At 35.3% G+C, this 20,779-nt stretch overlaps 1 protein-coding gene across 1 annotated transcript; it reads left to right on the forward strand.

Annotated features, from left to right (window-relative positions):
• Positions 1–15,599: 15,599 nt before the first annotated feature.
• On the forward strand, positions 15,600–16,656 carry LOC140748688 (uncharacterized). Its single transcript, XM_073081541.1, has one exon. It carries the CDS (start codon positions 15,667–15,669, stop codon positions 16,501–16,503), a length of 837 nt encoding a protein of 278 aa, XP_072937642.1. The 5' UTR covers positions 15,600–15,666; the 3' UTR covers positions 16,504–16,656.
• Positions 16,657–20,779: the final 4,123 nt, after the last annotated feature.

The raw sequence follows: 20,779 nt of genomic DNA on the forward strand, positions 1-20,779 counted from the left end.
CTAAAATGTCCCTAAAATATTTGAAATAATTATTTATTTATTATGTAAATTACGCAGTATTAGTTATTTATTCGTAAATTTTCTCTAAAAATGTTTTATTTGTCAAGAATTCAAAAAAAGAACTTACTAAATTAAGCCGTTTGTGGCTTCATTCAATTTCAAGGCGGCGAAGTATCTTTACTTATCTATGGAGTTAGCATAAAAAATAAAAATAATGATCTTGACGTTAGAGTGTTTAGCGCGGGAATAATAAAAGATGTAAATTGGTTGAAGAAATAGTTTTATTGTTTCAATTGTATATTTTCTATTTTTGTGTGTTTAAGTGTTAATTAAAAATGTTTTAATACTTTTAATTATGTCTTTAATTGTTTTAGTTATTATTGTCTTTAATACTTTTAATTATGACGGAGTTCTTTAGGCTTTTTATGTCCCACTGTTGGACACGAGTCATCAACTGGGGTAGGCCTACATTACACATTCTGCCTAGGGTAGATGAATGTGGTACGTAATGAAGTCTACTACGACTATCATGATGGATTGTGGCCTAAACCTTTTCACTCTGAGGGAATATGAGTGCCCAGAAGTGGGACAATATTGGACGGATAACGTGACGGAAGGACTACAATCCAAAATTGAAGCCACAAATTAATTGAAGGTTTGAACCCATTGTGGTTCGACACGGGCGGCACCACCGCCACACCTATTTCCTCAGAACAGCAATGTTAAACGCTGCTGTGTTCTGGTTTGAAGGGTGTGGTAAGGGAGATAGACTTTTCTGAGGCATGCCTTAGTCCTCAGGGTAGCGGCGCATCTGTTGCCGATCTCAGGTAGGAATATCTAATCCTATCAGGGGTTGATTACAGATGTCTATGGGCGGCAGCAGCCACTTAAGATCAGATGGACTGTATGCTCGTCTGCTACTCTATATTATAAAAAAATGCGTTATTAAGCACAGAAGCGCGATCTTTCACTAGCGGTCACCCATCCAACTAGGTTTAAAGAATCTTTATTGTCTTAAGAAATTATAAAATTCCCACATAAACTAGAGAAATTACATAAACTCCTCACCTAAAGGTTGTCTGGAAGAGATCGCTGGTTAGCGATAAGACTGCCTTTTGTATTGTCTTTTAAATTAGTTATCTTTTTTTATATGTATCTTCTTTTATTGGGTACAATCATAGATTAGTAAAGATTACTCACTTCTAACAAGAAAATGTACCCAGTTTTGAGAATTGAAATAGTTGCGTAAAAAAGTTTTGCCACGTCTCAGTGCTAAAATGTCCCTAAAATATTTGAAATAATTATTTATTTATTATTTAAATTACGTAATTATTACGTAAATTAGTTATTTATTCGTAAATTTTCTCTAAAAATGATTTTATTTGTCAAGGATTCAAAAAAAGAACTTACTAAAATAAGCCGTTTGTGGCTTCATTCAATTTCAAGGCGGCGAAGTATCTTTACTAATCTATGGGTACAATAAAGAGTATTGATTTGATTTGAAAATTTTAACACCTGAAATCTTAGAGAACTCTATTAGTTTTCAACGTTAATGAACTTTTAAGATCCAAAGTTGCCGTAGGCTCCTTGACGTCCCCTTTTTCATGTAGTCATTCTAAATGTATGAAAATCGTTAGTGAAAAAATAACACAACATATCATTTTGCAATAATTATACTGACCGTTTTTTCTTAAAGGAAAAAGCTCAAACGAAGCTTATAAAGATATATTTTTTTGAAACTTTTATCGATTTTATCGATCGTGATGTATCATTTGGTATCGATTATGCTGATTCGAATCGATTTCGAGAAATCAACTTAATTTGTTATTCGATATCATTTAGTCATCTTTCCTTAAATAGCTATCATATTTCTTGTTATTAGGTTGTCTGTATGTTTTATTTTTTATTTAATATTTTTTACATTTGGTGGGCCTGCAATTTTAAACGAGTTTATCAGTAATATCAAAGGATGTAGAACTCTTTGTGGTTCGATCCCGGAGGCACCACCGTCACACTTATTTCTGCCTAAACGGTTTGAAGAATTTGGTAAAGGAGACAAAGCTGAAGCGTTCTAACTTAGTCCTTAGGGGTAGCTCGGGGTCTTCTGGCCAATCTCAGGTAGGACTCTAATCTTATCTAGGGTTATTACAGACGTCGATGGGCGGCAGTAGCAACTTATGATCTTTGAAACAATAATCATATTTTTAAAATAGTATAAGTTTAAATAAACTTACAAAAACAAATTATATTTTATGAAATCTTACAACAAGACAGACAGAGCGACATTTTTATATACAGATCCTTCGCTTACAAAACATGAGCATCAAAATAGCCAAAATAAAATAATACAACCCCCTGACACCTAAACCTATATCAAATAATAATACAATGAATAAATAATCGAAATATTCTTCAACTGACTAAAAGGAGGCTTTCATAAAAAGTTTCTTCGAACCCTGTACCATATTTAATATACATATCGTTTTTTTTTATATCGGACGAAATACATTGCATGCTTTCTACTGTACATATTAAACGCATGCCTTTTAAACACGCAATGTATTGAAAAATAATATAAGTATAAGTAAGGTGCGTTGTATTTGCTGTCAATAGTGATATGGTCGTGACTATGCAAGAGTCACTCGCCTATTTAAATATTAGTTTTATATTATTGTTTTATTTTTTACTAAAGATGGTTGTCAATAATATCCTAATCAGAAATAGATCTATGGAGAAATGTGATGCTTGCAGATATATTTTTTTACTACAGAGCGTAATGTTTTTCGAGCGAATGTATATATGTATCATTCCTTGACACTACTTCCAGTCCGAATGGCTTGACGGAATTCAACATAGATGGTGTCGTTGGATTCGTCTAAATTGTAGTAATGATAGGCTATTTTTTGTTTTGTTTTTATAGTAATTGCTAGTTTCTTATTAGCATACAGTCCAAAATACTAAGTGATCACTGCCGCCCATGGACATTTTTGGCTAATTACATATAGAACAGATGCGTTCCTCCTAAGTACTAAGAATATAGTCCCGTCATATGTACGTCAGTCAGTAATATGTAAGTCAGTCAGTATGTCAGTTATCTATAACTGAACTGAAACGCAGAACTGGATGTAGTAAGGGGAACATACATATCCGAGGCGCTCCAAGTCCTCGGGTTTTTTTTTACAATATAGGAGTAGCAGACGAGCATGCAGTCCACCTGATGCCAAGTGGCTACAGCCGCCCATGGACATCTGTAATCAACCCCATATAAGATTGCTACCTGAGGTCGGCCACAGATGTACCGCTACTCCTGAGGACTAAGCTGGAACGCCTAGGAAAATTATGTCTCCCTTACCTCCCTTCAAACCAGAACATAGCAGCGCTTAACACTGCTGATATTAGGTAGAAATAGGTGTGGTGGTGGTAAACTTGTGGAGGTAGTTTAGTGCTCCTAAATCGAAGCATATACTCTACCATACGAACTTCATTCACCAATTTAAACGCCTTCAGAATTTCCCGTTAATATTCCTATGAATGTGTTCCGCTAATTACTTTTATCAGATTGCCTTTGATAAGGGATTAGTGACGGTCGATTAAGCCCCAATTCAAAGGTTTCTATGGGCGGAACCCAAAGTTTGGTTTCGATTCAAAACTTAGTTGTTTATGTAAAGACCATATACTTTAAGACTAATGGTGTTGAATACTTTTTCTTAAGTTTAAATTTTTAAGGGCATTTTATTTTACAGGACCACTGCAATCATAATAGAAATAATAGCGTTAAATATTTATGTGAAAGATATATGCTTACTAGCTGATTCGGCAAACGTTGTGTTGCCATATAAATAAAAAATGTTTAGGGTGAACAACTCTTATCACTTAGAGGTATGAAAAATAGATAGTAGCCGATTCTCAGACCTACTGAATATAGATATAAAATTTGGTGAAAATCGGTAAAGCCGTTTCGGAGCAGTACGGTAACTAACATTGTGACACGAGAATTTTATATATAAGAAAGATAATGCTTCAAGTATATTATGGTTATTAAAGACTTTTTCAGTTTAAAAATTTAAAAATGGGGTTATTTGTTTTGCTTAAAATTTAAGTGACACGAAACCATAAAAAGCTTTATTTTTATTTTTATCTCTATATATAGTCTTATTTTGTAAATAATTTTAAGTGCAAAGTGTACACCCAAAACATTTCTCTTCAAACACTTCAAAGACATAATTATGACAATCGTTGCCTCTGAAGACTAAAATACCACATAAAAATATTAGTTAAATATATAAAACATCCATAAAATTTAAATATAATTGCACGACTCATGATGCGAAGCATCAGAGAGTGCTTTACGATCGAAAAATTTTTTTGGCTTCATTTTGGCGGCTATTTTTATTATTATAGCCTTGATAGTTCACGGAATCAAGAATTTAATGGAGATTAATTCCATACTTTTTAAAAATTGATTTACTGCAATAGAATTGGAAAAAAAACACCAAAATAGGTCAAAAAATTTTCCTGTCCGTCATGTGTGAAACCTGAAAACACTGTAACTTGTGAAAAAATCCATCATTTGAGTTAATTTTTTTTTTTAATTCTAATCGACGATTGTAGGTCACTGAATGCGAATGATTAATTAATTCAGTGTCGTTTAATTGCAATTAATAAAAAACGAAAACTACAAGACTGTATATCTATAGATATTATGTACATTTATTCCACCAGGGGCGCTTGTGCAGTACCTTCTTCCTACTACAGCTGTTTTTTCGGCAATTAATTTTGAACGACTTTTTTTTTTTTTTTTTTTTTTTATTTTTCATAATTAAATGAGCATTATGAGTCGTGCACTTTTGGATTTTCCAAACTTTAGTTATACTATTATGTAATCCCAAAAAATAGTTTTACTGTAGGTAGATCTAAAAATAATAGTCGAAGCCAAATGCAGGGATTTTTGATAAAAATAAAAGAAATCTCATCCTAGAGGCATAATACTGGAAACAATTCAAATTGCAAAATGCTTCATTTCGCACGTAATTCGAAAACACTTCCAAAAATTCTCATTCAATTCCTTTGTCTATGACCAATGCTTAGCATGTGGTAAACCATAGACGAACGGTCGCCATTTCATTTACGACATTGTAAATTTTGTCGCGCTTTAGCTGCATTATATTAGAGCGTGTAAATTAGGGTGCGTTTATAGACCGGCCGAACCCCCGCTGGCAGGTAGTCAACGCCGATGTCTTTTGCAATGAGGTGGTAATGACGGTTGGTTTAACTTTAACTTTTTTTACAGTGTAATGAAATTATGTTAATATACATATTTATATAAGAGAGTGTCACTGTATTAATAAATAAAAGACAGATAATATGAACAATAATGAAATGTAGTAAAATATAATAAAAAATATATAAAAATAAATAATTATATTACCATGACAGTTTCTCATGGGACAGAATAAATATGTATATTATAAATTATTCGGCAAATAAACGATTTGACTTTGATTTTGAGGGCATATAATGCATATACAGGAATATAAGTAATAATGTATCATTGTAATCCGTTTCATAAAATAACTTATTTGGAGTAGGTAAACTTCATTTATTATACCTACCACTTCAATACAGATATCAAAACACAAAATTTATGACTAACATCAATAGTTCCATTCTAGATCAGGTAGCCATTCTTAACTTTTCTTACAATTATTGTGTACAAACAAAACAGGGCCAAAAGTAGTCCCTTGGCGTACCCTACACAATTGGCGCTCATAAATTAAATCAGATTTTAACAGTAGTGTTTGAAAAAAATAGCCAAGTGCGAGTCGAAGTCGCACAAAGCGGGTTCCGTATTACCAAATTTTCATTTTTTATTTTTAGTATTTGATATCATAGCAGCCATATAAGTGAATGCATTGGATAAATTTGGACTGTCTACCTATTACGGTTCAATTGATAAAGCAAAAAAAAGTTGTTATAGCAGCCACCGTTATACATACTCTGTAAAAAAATCAAGTATCGATCTATTACGGTTCACGAGACAGAGCCCTGTGACGGCCAGACAGACAGCGGAGGCTTAGTAATAGGGTTCCGTTATTACCCACTGGGTACGGAACCCTAAATAGGGTTTTAAGATTTGCTACCTGCTGTAAAGTGGGCTGGACTGACCATTTATTTTATGGATTTTTGATATATGAGGGTGTTTGGTTACGTTGGTATTGTACCACTAGGTTACGCGCGTCCCAATACTAGGCAAACCTCATAACTTTGGGAAGCTTAAAGGAACTTCTTTATAATTAACTTGTGCAGATTAACATAATTAAAATAAGTATTAAAAAGCTTAGAAGGGATTTCAAAATATTCAATGTATTTTTCTATATTCATAAGCTTTTACAATAATATTTATTAATTAATTAATCAAATTATTTACTTAATAAACAAGTATTTACGTTTATAAGTCTTTATCCATTCATTTATCACACTTCCTTTGCATAAGACATTACAAAAATCTGATGATATTTCATAACTCAAAACAAGTCTGAATATTCCAAAAATATAAAATTAGAAAAAGTATTTAAAAATGATAAATTATCAATAATTAATCAGTTATGTGGTCTATATATGAATCAGTGTGATGTAACTGTAACAGTAGGAATTCATTATGATAATGTTTTTTTACAGATTTTGAAGGTGGTAGAACCCTTTGTGGTTCGACTCCGGCGGCACCAACATCACACCTATTTCTGCCTAATAACAGCAGTGTTACGCTATGTTCTGGTTTGAAGGGTGTGGTAAGATGGGGATATAATTATCCAGAGAGGAAGTCTTCAGGGGTAGCAACTATTATACCAAGTGTTCCAGGTAAGGTAATTTATATTAATTACAAGTAACTTATTTCATAAGTCTAATAAGTAATTATAAGCTAACTGAAATTACTTAATTATCATAAGTTGAAGAGAGAAAATATAAAATTTAATATTTGTTTGAGGTCCAAATAATGTACCAATAGTATTTAGCGTCAAACCTTTTAGAAAAACAGCTAGTTAGGTCAAAGATTCCGAACTATGTCCAAAAAAAAACAAAAAGTGTTCCTGTAAATTCCCGAAGTATTTCTCATCGGAATGCCTTATGTTCCTCAGGGCGTGTCGAAGTTCATTCAAGCTCTCCTGTCACGCCCGTGACCCTACGCTTTTTTTGAGGTCCAAATGTGACTAAATACCGTGACGTCGAGGGTACGGGTTTAAGGCGAGGTCAATGCAAGATTTTGAAAATTTTTGGCCTTAACTAATTTTATGTTGTGTTTTTTTTTAAATAGTTAGAGATAGCTTTTTTTATTTTTAAGAATTATATAGTGTGTAGAGAGGTCAATGCAAGTTTTTGAAGCAATGCAAGTTGATATGAAATATATATGTAATATTGTGGCTTTTGTATAACTTAAAAATTAAGTAAATAATAATTTTATGGGCAAACCAAGTCAGTTTACAATAATTATTTATGAATTAAGAAATGATTAATTAAATTTTGCTAAAACAATGTTGATAACAGAAAATAAATGTGAATAGATACCCTCTTTATTTTAACGCGACGAATAGGTATCCTCTGTCCTTTGAGAAGTTGGTTAAGAAGTAAATTAATTTTAAAATGCTACAAAAAAATCCCCTTCCTTACTTAAACTTCCCCTTAACATAAAATTTCTTAGTCACACGGTCACACTTCGTTGTCCTTTCAATTCTTTTATAGTTCACAGTTTATACATAATGAATGAAGAAGTTTTGCAGGAGTGCTGACACGAGCTCTTCATGGTTCCACTGAGCAGGCACCGAAGTCACACCTATTTCCGTATAATAGTGTAGCGCTGCTGTGTTCTGGTTTGAAGGATGTGATGGACCTATGTTACTTACATAGGTTTTTTTATATAATATTACGGAACCCTATTTTTTTCCAAAATAAAATATAGCCTATGTTACTCGTGGATAATGTAGCTTTCGAATGGTGAAAGAATTTTTAAAATCGGTCCAGTAGTTTTTGAGCAACACAAACAAACAAACAAAGTTTTCCTCTTTAATATTAGTATAGATAGAAGTAGCAGACGAGCAGTCTACCTGATGTTAAGTAGCTACTGCTGTCTATAGACGTATGTAATCAACCCCAGATAGGATTATCTGAGGTCGGCCACAGATGTGCCGCTACCCCTGAGGACTAGTACCGGTAGAGAATGCGTGGTTGCGATGCCATTTTGTTTATATAAAATTCTTAGTATGAACAATAATCGGCTATTGTTCACTAGTGCTTCGGGCGTAGCGGACGTGGTGTACAGAACTAAAGTAGCTGGAAGTGATACAATTTTTTATATAACATATCAGTGTAAGCTTATTATTCTTGAAAGTCTTTATATAATATATATTTTTATAAAATATAGGTGTAGCAGACGAGCATGCAGTCCACCTGATGGTAAGTGGCTACTGCCGTTCATGGTAATCTGTAATCAACCACAGATAGGATTACACATTCCTACCTGAGGTCGGACACAGATGTGCCGCTACCCCTGAGGACTAAGCTGGAACGCCTCGGAAAAGTATGTCTCCCTTACCGCACCCTTTAATACGGAACACAGCAGCGCCTAACATAGCTGTTATTAGGCAGAAATAGGTGTGGCGGTGGTGCTGCCGCAGTCGAACCACAAAGGGTTCTACCACCTTCAAATAATTGTAATTATTCTTGAAAGTCCATTTTATATAATAAATGATGCAATAACAGCTCCATTCTTTATTTGACAATCCATTCTATGACATTCTATTCTTCAAATAATATAATATCCTTCTTTCTTTTTATATAGTTTCTCGCTAGACGGCTACACACCAGCAATTAAAGTAACGTAATATATTTAAAGCAGTATTTAAATGTTAGCAAAATATATATCACGAACTAATATACTCTTGCAGAAGTAGCAAACGAGTATGCAGTCCACATGATGATAAGTGGCTACTGCTGTTCATGGTAATCTGTAATCAACCACAGATAAGATGATATTCTTACCTGACGTCGGCCAAAAATTCCGCCGCTGCCTGACTAAGCTGGAACGCCTCGGAAAAGTAAGTCTCCTTACCACACCCTTCAAACCAAAACACAGCAGCGTTTAACATTGCTATTATTAGGCAGAAATAGGTGTGGCGGTGGTGCTGCCGGAGTGGAACCACAGAGGGTTTGCCCACTGCATGCTCGTTTGCTTCTTCTATATAATAAATAAAAGTCCCCGCCAAACTGCTAGTCCGCTTTGAAGTTGTTGCGAGCAGGTGTAGTCATACAATTTGTTATGGCGACGCGATTCATTTATATATTCAGATCGGATTAGCATTTTTACGCGGACTATACCTTTATTTTTTTTCGCTTACGAGGGGGAAACCTTCAAAAGGTACCCGACGAAGTGGGAGCGACGCCGGGTTATGTGGGATTTTTACCGCACTAAAACCCCCCCCGGTGGCCGTCCTCGGCGCTTGGTGGAGAACTCCGGGATCTCCGATGGAACACAACCGGAGTCCTCTGAGCGCGATGCCCTTATCGGGGTCTTCCCTGGGGAGCAGTTTACGCTCCTCCACCTCCCGCACACCTGGTGTTTACGACGGTATGCGGCCACACACATCGCCTTACTTCCCGGGGTTGCTTGCTAGACGGTTCGAGCTCCCCGCAATCCCGGGAGCCCCCTTTTAGTCGCCTTTTACGACAGGCAGGGGATACCGTAGGCCTATTTTAGTCCCCGAACTACAGGGACAACGCGGACTATACGAGTACCTACATAACATTAGCAACGTGTTTTAATGACACTTCTAGTATCCTTACATCATTAAACAAGATAGCCATAAGACGTTAAGAAAAACAATAGAGTAATATTACTATTTTATTAACTTTTAACTTTCTTTCATAAGTTCGTATAGAATAAAAACTAAAGTCTAGATTAGAACTGTAATGCGTTTTAAAGTTACTATACTTTAAATATATGACTTATAGACGTACAGGGCAGATTTATTCGTTATTAATAATTAATTTGTCTAATATTTGCCTATCACAAATCGAAAATTTGTCAATTTTTAAAAGGTACATTGCCAAATATAATTGACAAATTTTTATTGGAAGTAATTGTCAATTATTAATCTTTAGTTAACAAAATATTGGATGGATTGGTTATTAATAACGGATGATAGATAGTTTAACTATATACAGAACAAATGTTACCAACTCTATTATTTTAAAAGTAGATTTCTTATATTTTCATAATATTAGTGTTTTCTGTTTTAATGCCCTGTTTTATCGTGTCATCTACTATTAAAATAGTTTTTTCGTATTATACATATGATATGACGACGTTTTTCACGGACAAATAAGCATTTCACAGGTTCTTTGGTTCTGCTTCTGACGACCTTTTTGTCGATTTCTTTGTCGATATACGCATTTAACCAAATTTGATATTATTTTTGTATTTACTACCTATATATATTTATTACGTATATTGTATATTATATTTTTCTATTTATGATCTATATTTTCTATTTACCAAATGTTTCTACTGTTTACAGTTTTCTACTGTTTTTAAAGAAGCTAAGGGTTTAAGTTTTTAGCGTAGGTTGGTAACATTGTAAAACTAAAAACGCCACAGGCATCAAAAATACCTACTTCCTTCATACAATGCTGATAATAATGTAATAGGGCTTTGTTAGAGAACAATTGTATCAAATTAGCTGGAAGCTCTTTACTAAGGTTTTATCCCGACGTTACCTCTAAAAATAATAGGATTATAATCACTGTATATTAATTACATTATGTCAATGCGTCACGTATAACGGTTATAAAATCAATAACATTTTTTTTACTTTAATAACTGAGATATTACATTCGTTCTGTCTCATATATATTTTTTTTATTTTTAGTATTTATTATTATAGCCGATAAAAGTAAGTGCATTGCGAAATTTTGATCTATTTACCTATTACAGATTAATATACCAATAAAGCGAAAAACGTCAAAAAAGCGGTTTTTTGTATGTCGGCTCCATTTATTTTAAAGATTTTTATTTTTAGTATTTGTTACCATAGCCTTCATTATACATATTCTGTGAAAAAGTCAAGTCAAGAGATAGAGCTTTGTGATAGACGGACAGACAGCGGAGACTTAGTAGTAGGGTTCCGTATTTACCGTTTGGGAACAGAACCCTAAAAATCACCTTAGATTTTTTTGTATAAAACTGCACGTTTAACGGCTTAGACATGTTTTTTAAAATGAAACATATATTTATACGTTTCTTAGCATCTAACGTTTAGAAATTTGTATAAATAGGCACAATCAGTTCCTATTTATCGTGGGATTCAGGTAAGCTTGAAACTATTCACAATTTAAGTGCAAATAAAAGAAAATCTCATTTCAAAGTAAGGCCACTCATACGAAGTTGTCTTCGCTGGCTGTAACAACGTTTATTGAGAAATCTACCTTATTTCGCTCGGTAAAACTAAATGTACAGAAAACTCACCCTTATAACTGTGTGATACGGGGAGAGGGTACAAAATTAGGTGTAAATGTAAAATGGTTGTTAAGAAATGGAAAACGTGGGATATGAAACGACGCAGTTGCATTTTTTCTGCAATTCCTGATTGCATCCAGTAGGTAATAGTGTGCCGATTTGGTGCTCGGGAGTGACACCATTTGTCGATAGTAATTTCTTTTTTATTTTTACAACTGAAGGGTATGATTTTCGAGTTTATGTAAATAAGTTGTATGGACTATTTTTTTATTTTTTGGAAGGTAATGTGTTATCTATTTTTCTTTGTCTTGGAGCTCTTTGGTTTACCAAAGAAGTGTAAATGTTAAGTAGATAATCATTATCAAGATGAAAATACATAAAAACGTTTCTACACTCACAGCCCCACACTGGATTCCCTGTGTCGTGGGTGCCATGGACACACACATAGACAATATAAAACACACCCATACCCAGAAACAGAAATCTAAGTTCATCATTTAGATGTCTGTCTGGCCGGGGATCAAACCCGGGACCCTTAGCGTCAGACCGATATGGTGATCGCTCCGTCAGGCGGGTCATAAAACACGTCTGTTTAAAAATATAGTATACTAGCTGACCCGGCAAACGTTGTGTTGCCATATAAATAAAAAAATGTTAAGGGTGAACAACGGGTAGCGAAGTCTGTCGAATCCAATGTGAAACATTCCAAAATCAACAACTACTTACGAATTAAAAATTAATTAAAAAAACCTTTTCCCACAGACTAAATTGTGAATCTAAACCATTCTCAAATCCCCTTAAACACACAACAAATTTCATCAAAATCAGTCCAGTCCTTTAGGAGGAGGTCGGTGACATACACACGCACATAAGAAATATATATATAAAGATATCACTCCTACAATTTAGTCGAATCCAACCACACCTCATACCTATATGTAAATTTTATTTAATTAAATACATTCTATTTAATAGAAATAATATAAGCAGTGGTAGTTGTTGACATGCACCCTCTCAATCGTGGGGTCCGACGTTCAATCCCAAGCACTTACCTCTGATTTTTAGTTATGTACCTGTTATAAATATATTATCACTTGCTTTAGCAATGAAGGAAACCCTCAGGAAACCTGGACACATGAGAATTCTTAAAAACATGTTCTGAATAGCATGTGAAGTCTAGTCATAATCTGCGACCAAATCCTTCTCATTCTGGAGGAGACCCGTGTTCGGCAGTAGGACAGTAATGGGTTGATGATGATGATTAAAAAAAAATTTTAACAAAAAAATAAAACCGACTTCTATGTCACTACAAAGTAAAAAATAATTGAAATAAATGTTGGTTTAGTACATATTTCTGAAGTCGGCGCTCATATTGGACACGCTGTTATCAAACGAAATATATTGAGCACGCATATTGGACACGCTGTTATCAAACGAAATATATTGAGCGCCGACTTCAGAAATATGTACTAAACCAACATTTATTTCAATTATTTTTTACTTTGTAGTGACATAGAAGTCGGTTTTATTTTTTTGTTAAAATTTTTTTTTTCACCCTTTTTAGTGATGATATGCTAACGTTTGTATTAATATTATGTAAAATTGTATAAATGTGATCATGAATAAAGGTAAGGTCTGAATAGATACGGATTGGACCCACCCGCTCGCAGGGCGCTGCCGCGTCCTTCTCGCTTACTTTTATATTGTCTTATATGTTCCAACCTAACCTAACCAATTCAATACGAAACACTATAGGCGAAGCTTTATGAGATACTAATTATTGGCTAGGTTAGGTAGGAACAGATAAGTAAATAAATCAAACTAGGTGGTAAAACTCTGCGAGTGAACCGGTCCAATTTACCTTAATTCAATAGTTAAGAAAAGAAAAAGAAGTTGATGGTCAAATTTTTCATCATATATCTCTGTCTAGCTACTTCATTACAACAAATGTCTAATCTATATACTTTACATGGGAGGCACCTCTGCATCATCAGGATTGAAGAATTGAAGGTTATATCTTCCATCATATGTCTCTACTCAAAGACCTTATCATATATTCGTAAGCTCCAAATGCCTAAGTTGTATGGTTGAGGCAGGAGGCACTTCTGCATTATCAGAGTTGAAGAGTAGAAGGTCAAATTTTCCATCATATATCTCTACCTATCAACCTTATCGAATATTCATAAGCATCAAATGACTAACTTGTATGGTTGAGGCAGGAGGCACTTCTGCATTACCAGGGTTGAAGAGTTGAAGGTCAAATTTTCCATCATATCATGATAACCTAGACACTCAATGTTCATTTTAAGTTTCATGAGAATTGAGTGGGCAGAAGGTAAGTTGTCATAAAATATGTAAAAAGCAGGGGTAGTGATGATGAGTTCCACCCCATAACTTAAATTATAATCATCAGAGCGTACTAATGTTAAAGTAGGAAAGTACCGCAACGAAACACCCTTTCATATGAAAAAAAGAAAATTAAAATTGGTTAAGAAATACTCGACTTATTCAAGTTTATATGAAATCGGGTTTTTCCAATTTTCCGGGAAAACTGGCGGAAATTTTCAAATTTCCTCGAAATGGGACCCCCTGTGAAACTGGCCGCATACAATGGTGTATGAATCATGCCGATTGGTCGCGGCATCGCGAAAAAATCGCCGAACAAACATAAAAAAAAAAAAAAAAAAAAAATATATACGGTCGAATTGAGTAACCTCCTCCTTTTTCGAAGTCGGTTAAAAAAGAATAAGGGCTAAATGATAATATTCGATCCGATTAGTTTGGTGCATGAGGTAAGACCCTACAGGTTCATAGCTGTCACATGTACCTGTGTTTAGGAGGAATTTTAATTGGGAATTTTTGGGCGGTTGCCACTGTCTCATGACGTATGGATTAGATTTTTAATAGACTACATACTACATAGTTGTATGATTGACGGCTGACTTTTTGATGTGAAACATCTATAGCCGCACGTAAAACCGATTTCTGGCGTGGCGACGCTATACAATGGTATATACAGTCTATATGCAGTAGTGTGTACGGTGTGGCGACGCGTCGCCATGCGCAATCGAATTCAATAAATAGTCATCGTTATCTGGAAAAAAATCGAAATATTTTATTTTATCATTATGACATATTTAGTTCCTATCACAATATGTTCTTTTCTGCATATTACTTTTACAAAATAATGTCGATGTTTCACATCTGTCAGGCGTCCCGTGACGGCTCACATTTTTTTTTATAATATAGGAGTAGCAGACGAGCATGCAGTCCACCTCATGTTAAGTGGCTACTGCCGCCCAAGGACATCTGTAATCAACCCCAGATAGGATTAGATATTCCTACCCGAGGTCGGCCACAGATGCGCCGCTACCCTTGAGGTTTAAGCTGGAACGCCTCGGAAAAGTCTGTCTCCCTTACCACACACTTCAAAACGGAACACAGCAGCGCCTAACACTGCTGTTAGGTAGAAATAGGTGTGGCGGTGGTGCCGCCGGAGTCGAACCACAATGGGTTCTACCACCTTCACTGACTGTGACATGTGAAGTGATTATAGTCCTCAGGAGTGGCAATGTGATCGGCTTCAGGTAGAACCTATTCTATATGGATTTGGTTATAGTTAAGACGGCAGTGACCACTTACCATCAAGTGTTTGATTGTTACTAATAATATTGTTTTATTGTTAATAATAAAAACGTTTTGTACGCTTGTCAGTGCAATAGACACACATAAAGAATACAAAAACACCCAGACCCAGATTATAATTCTAAATTTACCACTTACCTGTCTTGCCGAAGATCAAATGGAATCGCGCTTGTCATAAAATCCTATAAAAAAATGCGCGATGGACTATTGCTTAAATCCTTCACAATGTGAGAGAAAATCCGTGTCCAGCAGTAGTAAGATGATGTATTGATGGCAGTGATATAAAAAAAAAATTTGTTCAAACATTAGGATGTAGAAACTAAATTTCAGATCTTGGAATAAAAGGAGGTAAGATTATCTTAATACCTCGACTTGAAATGCTTTTTAATTAGTACGTCAAAAGAAGTCATAATATATGTCAAGTAAAAATATACGACGTTTTGTCAAACACATTCGTGTCAAAAATTCAATGTCTTAAATTTTTCGTTACAATTCCATACAACATTACCAGTGAAATGCCCTCAGAAATATTAGACTCAAACACACAGACAGATGGAGAGATAACCGATTGTGGCGATCAAATTGAAATTTTCGAATCCGAAGATGAAATGAGAAGGTCCTTAACACATTTCTGTTATGGCGATTTGTATGTCATAGGTCGGCTGTGGATAGAGGCATTGAAGACAGCTTTAGTTGGGACTAAACTATCCTTAATACCCGTCGTATCAGCTGCGAAATGTCCCGAACCACCACAGAAGCCTCCGCCGATGAAATATACAGATCTACCGCTATACAAAAGTCCCCATTTAGAATACAAAGACTACATCCAAGACAAGGAGAAATGTCCCAAATCAAAAGTGAGGATTATGCACACATATCTACTTCCCAAAGTCAAATGCTTCAGACGGGACTTTCAAAAAAAGTCGTGTGAAGCGAAATGTGCTCTTTTGTCCACATGTTGCAACGCGGCGACATCTTTTAATAATAAGAAGAAGGATTTCAAGAAGATGATGCGTGACCCCGAGAACTTATCGATACGACAAGCTGTGGTGTTAGCCGGGGGTGCCACAGGGTTCCTTATTGGGTCCGGTAAGGGCATACCTCGAAGATTTTTCTATACCGGCCTTGGTGTTTTAAGTACAGGCGCGTTATGCTTCCCGAAAGAAACTGATGCTGGTTTTAGGGAGTTTACGTATTATTCTGGTAAACTGTTGATAGCATTCTACAATAGTATGTGCGGAAAGCACTTCAGTTTGAGGGAGAGGATGCCTTGCAAAGAGGATCTACCTCCTCCGGTGTTACCAAGAAAACCACAATGCCCTCCTAAGCCACAGTGTCCGAAGAAAAAGTAAATTTAGATTAAGAGACTGGTTGACTAAACTGAGACTATTTAGACTAAAGCGTAATCAAGTAACTAAAGTATCGTCATAAAAATTATACTTATGTAAGAAAAGTAAAACTTTTAATTAATTGCACTATTAAAATCTGTTACACTAAATACACAATTGAATTTTTAATTCCATACTCAAAAACTTTTCTATTGAGCACCCGCCTGGTGGAAAGGTCATTATACCGGTCTGTCACGCGATGAGTTCTGGGTTCGATCAGTATTATATGATCGGATCCCCGTCTATATGATGTATATAAATTTCTATCTAGGTTTCAGTTTTTTTATAATATAGGAGAAGCAGACGAGCATGCAGTCCACTTGATGGCAATTGGCTACTACCACCCATGGACATGGGTAACCAACCCCAGATCAGACAAGATCTGAGTTCTGCGTTGTTACCACTCATGTCTAAGCTGGAACGCCTCGGAAAAATATGTCTCTCTTACCACACCCTCTTTACATAGAGCTTAACATTGCTGTTATTAAGCAGAAATAGCGGTGGTGCCGTCGGAGTCAAACCATTAATAGTTCTACCTTCAAAAATAGTAATCATGATTCGTTGAACAATAGCAGGAAATTTAATCCAAGCGTCTATTTGTAAGTTTATGAAGCATGACCTTAGCTATCGTATGTATGTAATCTCTCCCAATCTTTGAAGTAAGACATATCCGTGAATAGTATTCATCGTTATCAATGCAGTTTCACATGGGAAAGCTTTGTGGTCCAAGTTATGAAATGTCGCGTTTTGATGTTTACTGTTGTACAAAATTTTTTTTTGTGGTGATTTTATTATACTTAATAAAAAAGTAATAAGAAACAGTTATGGATGATATTTACTCATTAATATTTAAAATCTCTTCTACAAGCTAAAATTTTTAATTTATCTTATATATAAAATTCTCGTGTCATGTTAGTTACCATACTCCTCCGAAACGGCCCAACCGATTTTCACCAAATTTTATATGCATGTTCAGCCGGGTCAGCTAGTTTTTTTTATAAAAAAAACATTAATAGTCTGAATATAATTACAAATGCCTAATTAAACTCAAAAACTATTGAGGTACATATTTATGGACCTATTTAGCCCACACAGATAAATTTTACATAATAACATAAAATTTAAAAGTTACAATCCGTACATCTATTTTTCAGTTTTGAGTTCGATCCTCAGTCAGACATATATCTAAATAATTAATTTAAATATCTATTATAGTCTAGGTGTTTGTTTATTACTTTTCTGTTTATCCACGTCACCCACACCACAGAATCATAGTGTGAGTGTAGAAAGTGTCTTTATAAAATCGCTTGAATTATTCCTTATTATACTCAGGAGTAAGTTGTTAAAGAAAGATACAGTTTATGACTTGGACCACACTTTCAACTGGTCACTGGGAAGACCGTTCGGTTGTTTGTCTATCTTACCTCCGATTACTTCTAGTTTTCATTGAGTTTTAATGCAATTAGAAATAAATTAATTAAGTATACGTTTAGGGTTACGATTCTTTTATCTTTATAAATAATCGACTATTTGTAATTGAAATAAGAAATTACATTAGCTTATCTAATATATGGTTCATTTATATGCATACTAGCTGATCCGGCAAACGTTGTCTCACCACATACATAAAAAAAATGTTAAGAGTGAACAACCCTTATCACTTAGGGGATGAAAAATAGATAGTAGCCGATTCTCAGACCTACTGAATATGCATATAAAATTTGGTGAAAATCGGTAAAGCCGTTTCGGAGAACGGTAACTAACATTGTGACACGAGAATTTTATATATAAGATAACAACATTGAACGTGCCAAGCAGGCACCGTGGCAGACAAAGTTTTTTATACAATATTTTGAGAAGCACGGCTCGTGTCTACGCGGCTATTACGACATATAAATAAGTGAAAAACACTTAGATGGTAGAATTCATCCATTGTGACTCGACTCCAGCGGAACCACCGCCACACCTATTTCTGACTAATAACAGCAGTGTTAAGCGCTGTATTCTGGTTTGAAGGGTGTGGCAAGGGAGTTATGTTTTTCTGAGGCATTCCAGCTTAGTCCTCTGGGGTAGCAGCGCGTCTGTGACCGAATCTAATTCGATGTGGGGTTGATTACAGATGTCCATGGGCGGCACTAGCCACTTACCATCAGGTGGACTGCGTGCTCGCTTGCACCTTTTATAAAAAAAGCTAAATATAATCCAAAATTATGATTCGACTTCAAAAATATGAAACGCAAAGTCAAAAACCAACTTGTTTTAGCAAAACAAAATCTCCCGTTCATTTTAAAGCAACCCTCTGTACGTTCTAGCATTACAAGGGATGCGTAGGGCGTAGGGAAGGGGTAAAAGGGTGCGTGCTGCGTAGTGTTGCTCGGGTGTTTGGGGGGTGGATTTGAAAAATTAATTTTTAATTCTTTTGATGTGGATTTTTTTTCAGTTTAAATAGATTTTTTTTTAAGAAAATGGTTGTAGATGTTTCTCATTTAATATAGTCAAGTCTATATCGTATGGATATTATTATGTAATCAATTCAAAATTTGAACATATTTATTAAATATGTAGTTTTAAGTGAATTAAAATCCAAAAAGTTACCTATATTAATGTATCATGTGATAGACGCGTCTCTATCTCACATATGAATAAACATTATTATCTAAATATATATAACTCAAAGGTGACTGACTGACATAGTGATCTATCAACGCAGAGCCCAAACCACTGGACGGATTGGGCTGAAATTTGGCATGCAGGTAGATGTTATGACGTAAGCATCCGCTAAGAAAGGATTTTGATCAATTCTACCCCCAAGGGGATAAAATAGGGGATGAAAATATTACTTCGATACGCGAGCGAAGCCGCGGGCAAAAGCTCGTTATTATTAAAACCCAACTGCTTAAAAATATAGCGTATGTCCGGTACAAAATTTAACAAAGCCAACGACCCTTCAAGTATTAAAATTATGTGCGCTTTCTCTGTCATGCCATTTGGGCTATAAGGTAAGACATACACAAACAGACAAAGACATACAGACATTTGAAAAACATTACCCTCAGAACTCCTGTTGAAGGTTGCAGAACCCTTTTTGGTTCGACTCCGGTGGCACCACGTGAGCACCGACACATATTTCTGCCTAATAACAGCAGTGTTTAAGGAAGTGTGTAAAGGAAACACTTTTCCGAGGCGTTCCAGATTAGTCCTCAGGGGTAGCGGCGCATCTGTAGCCCACCTCAGGTATATCTAATCCTATCTAGGATTGATTACGGATGTCCATGTGCGGCAGAAGCTACTAACCGTCAGGTGGCCTGCATGCTCGTCTGCAACTCCTATAATATAAAAAAAATCGTGAGTGTAAGCGAGACAGCTAGATAGCATATTCAAATCCTCTCTCTAGTGACACAGGGTATACGACCTCACTCTAAGGTTTCTATGACTTCTTGTTTAATTTTAATTACGTGGACTGTATTGATTGTGTGATGGGTCGTCGCTTGACGCCCTTAAGGGTCTTACCAACGTTTTATATTGAAAGTGTAAGGGTAGGTTTTGGTTTGGAGGTACCACCGCTATACCGATTTAAAGGTACAACTTGCAATGTATGTAGAGCACGTAAGGTAGAGGTGGTTGGACGCCAGTATCACAGTCACCATTTTTGTGTAATAACAGTAGTGTAAAAGGTGGTAGAACCCTTTGTGGTTCGACTCCGGCGGCACCACCGCCACACCTATTTCTGCCTAATAACATCAGTTTTAAGCGCTGCTGTGTTCCGTTTTGAAGGGTGTGGTAAGGGAGACATACTTTTCCTAGGCATTCCAGCTTAGTCCTCAGGGGTAGAAGCGCATCTGTGGCCGACCTCAGGTTGATTACAGATGTCCATGGACAGCAGTAGCCACTTACCATCAGGTGGACTGCATGCTCGTCTGCTACTGCTATACTATAAAAAAAGTGTCAAGCGCTGCTGTGTTCTGGGGGCCTACCACCATCTTTTAAAAACCATAATATTTCAGGAAAGTTTTATTCCCTTCTTAAAACAGTAAAATATTCCGTCATTAATAGTTGAACAAACTTAAACCCTTATTAATTTTCGCTTATCCATTGTATAAAACCAACTGAAATTGTCATATTTTGCATAAAAAGTTAAAATTCCTGCAAAAAAAGTAAAAGCATGATTAAAATAATATTGTTTTAAGAGATGGTAGTTTGAATGGTGTCGTTTTTTTTTTTTTTTTTTTTTATAATATAA

This window comes from Epargyreus clarus, unplaced genomic scaffold (assembly GCF_041222505.1).
Source record: "Epargyreus clarus isolate Ecla_fem2 unplaced genomic scaffold, WU_Ecla_fem_2.2 ptg000016l, whole genome shotgun sequence".
Classification (NCBI taxonomy): domain Eukaryota; kingdom Metazoa; phylum Arthropoda; class Insecta; order Lepidoptera; family Hesperiidae; genus Epargyreus; species Epargyreus clarus.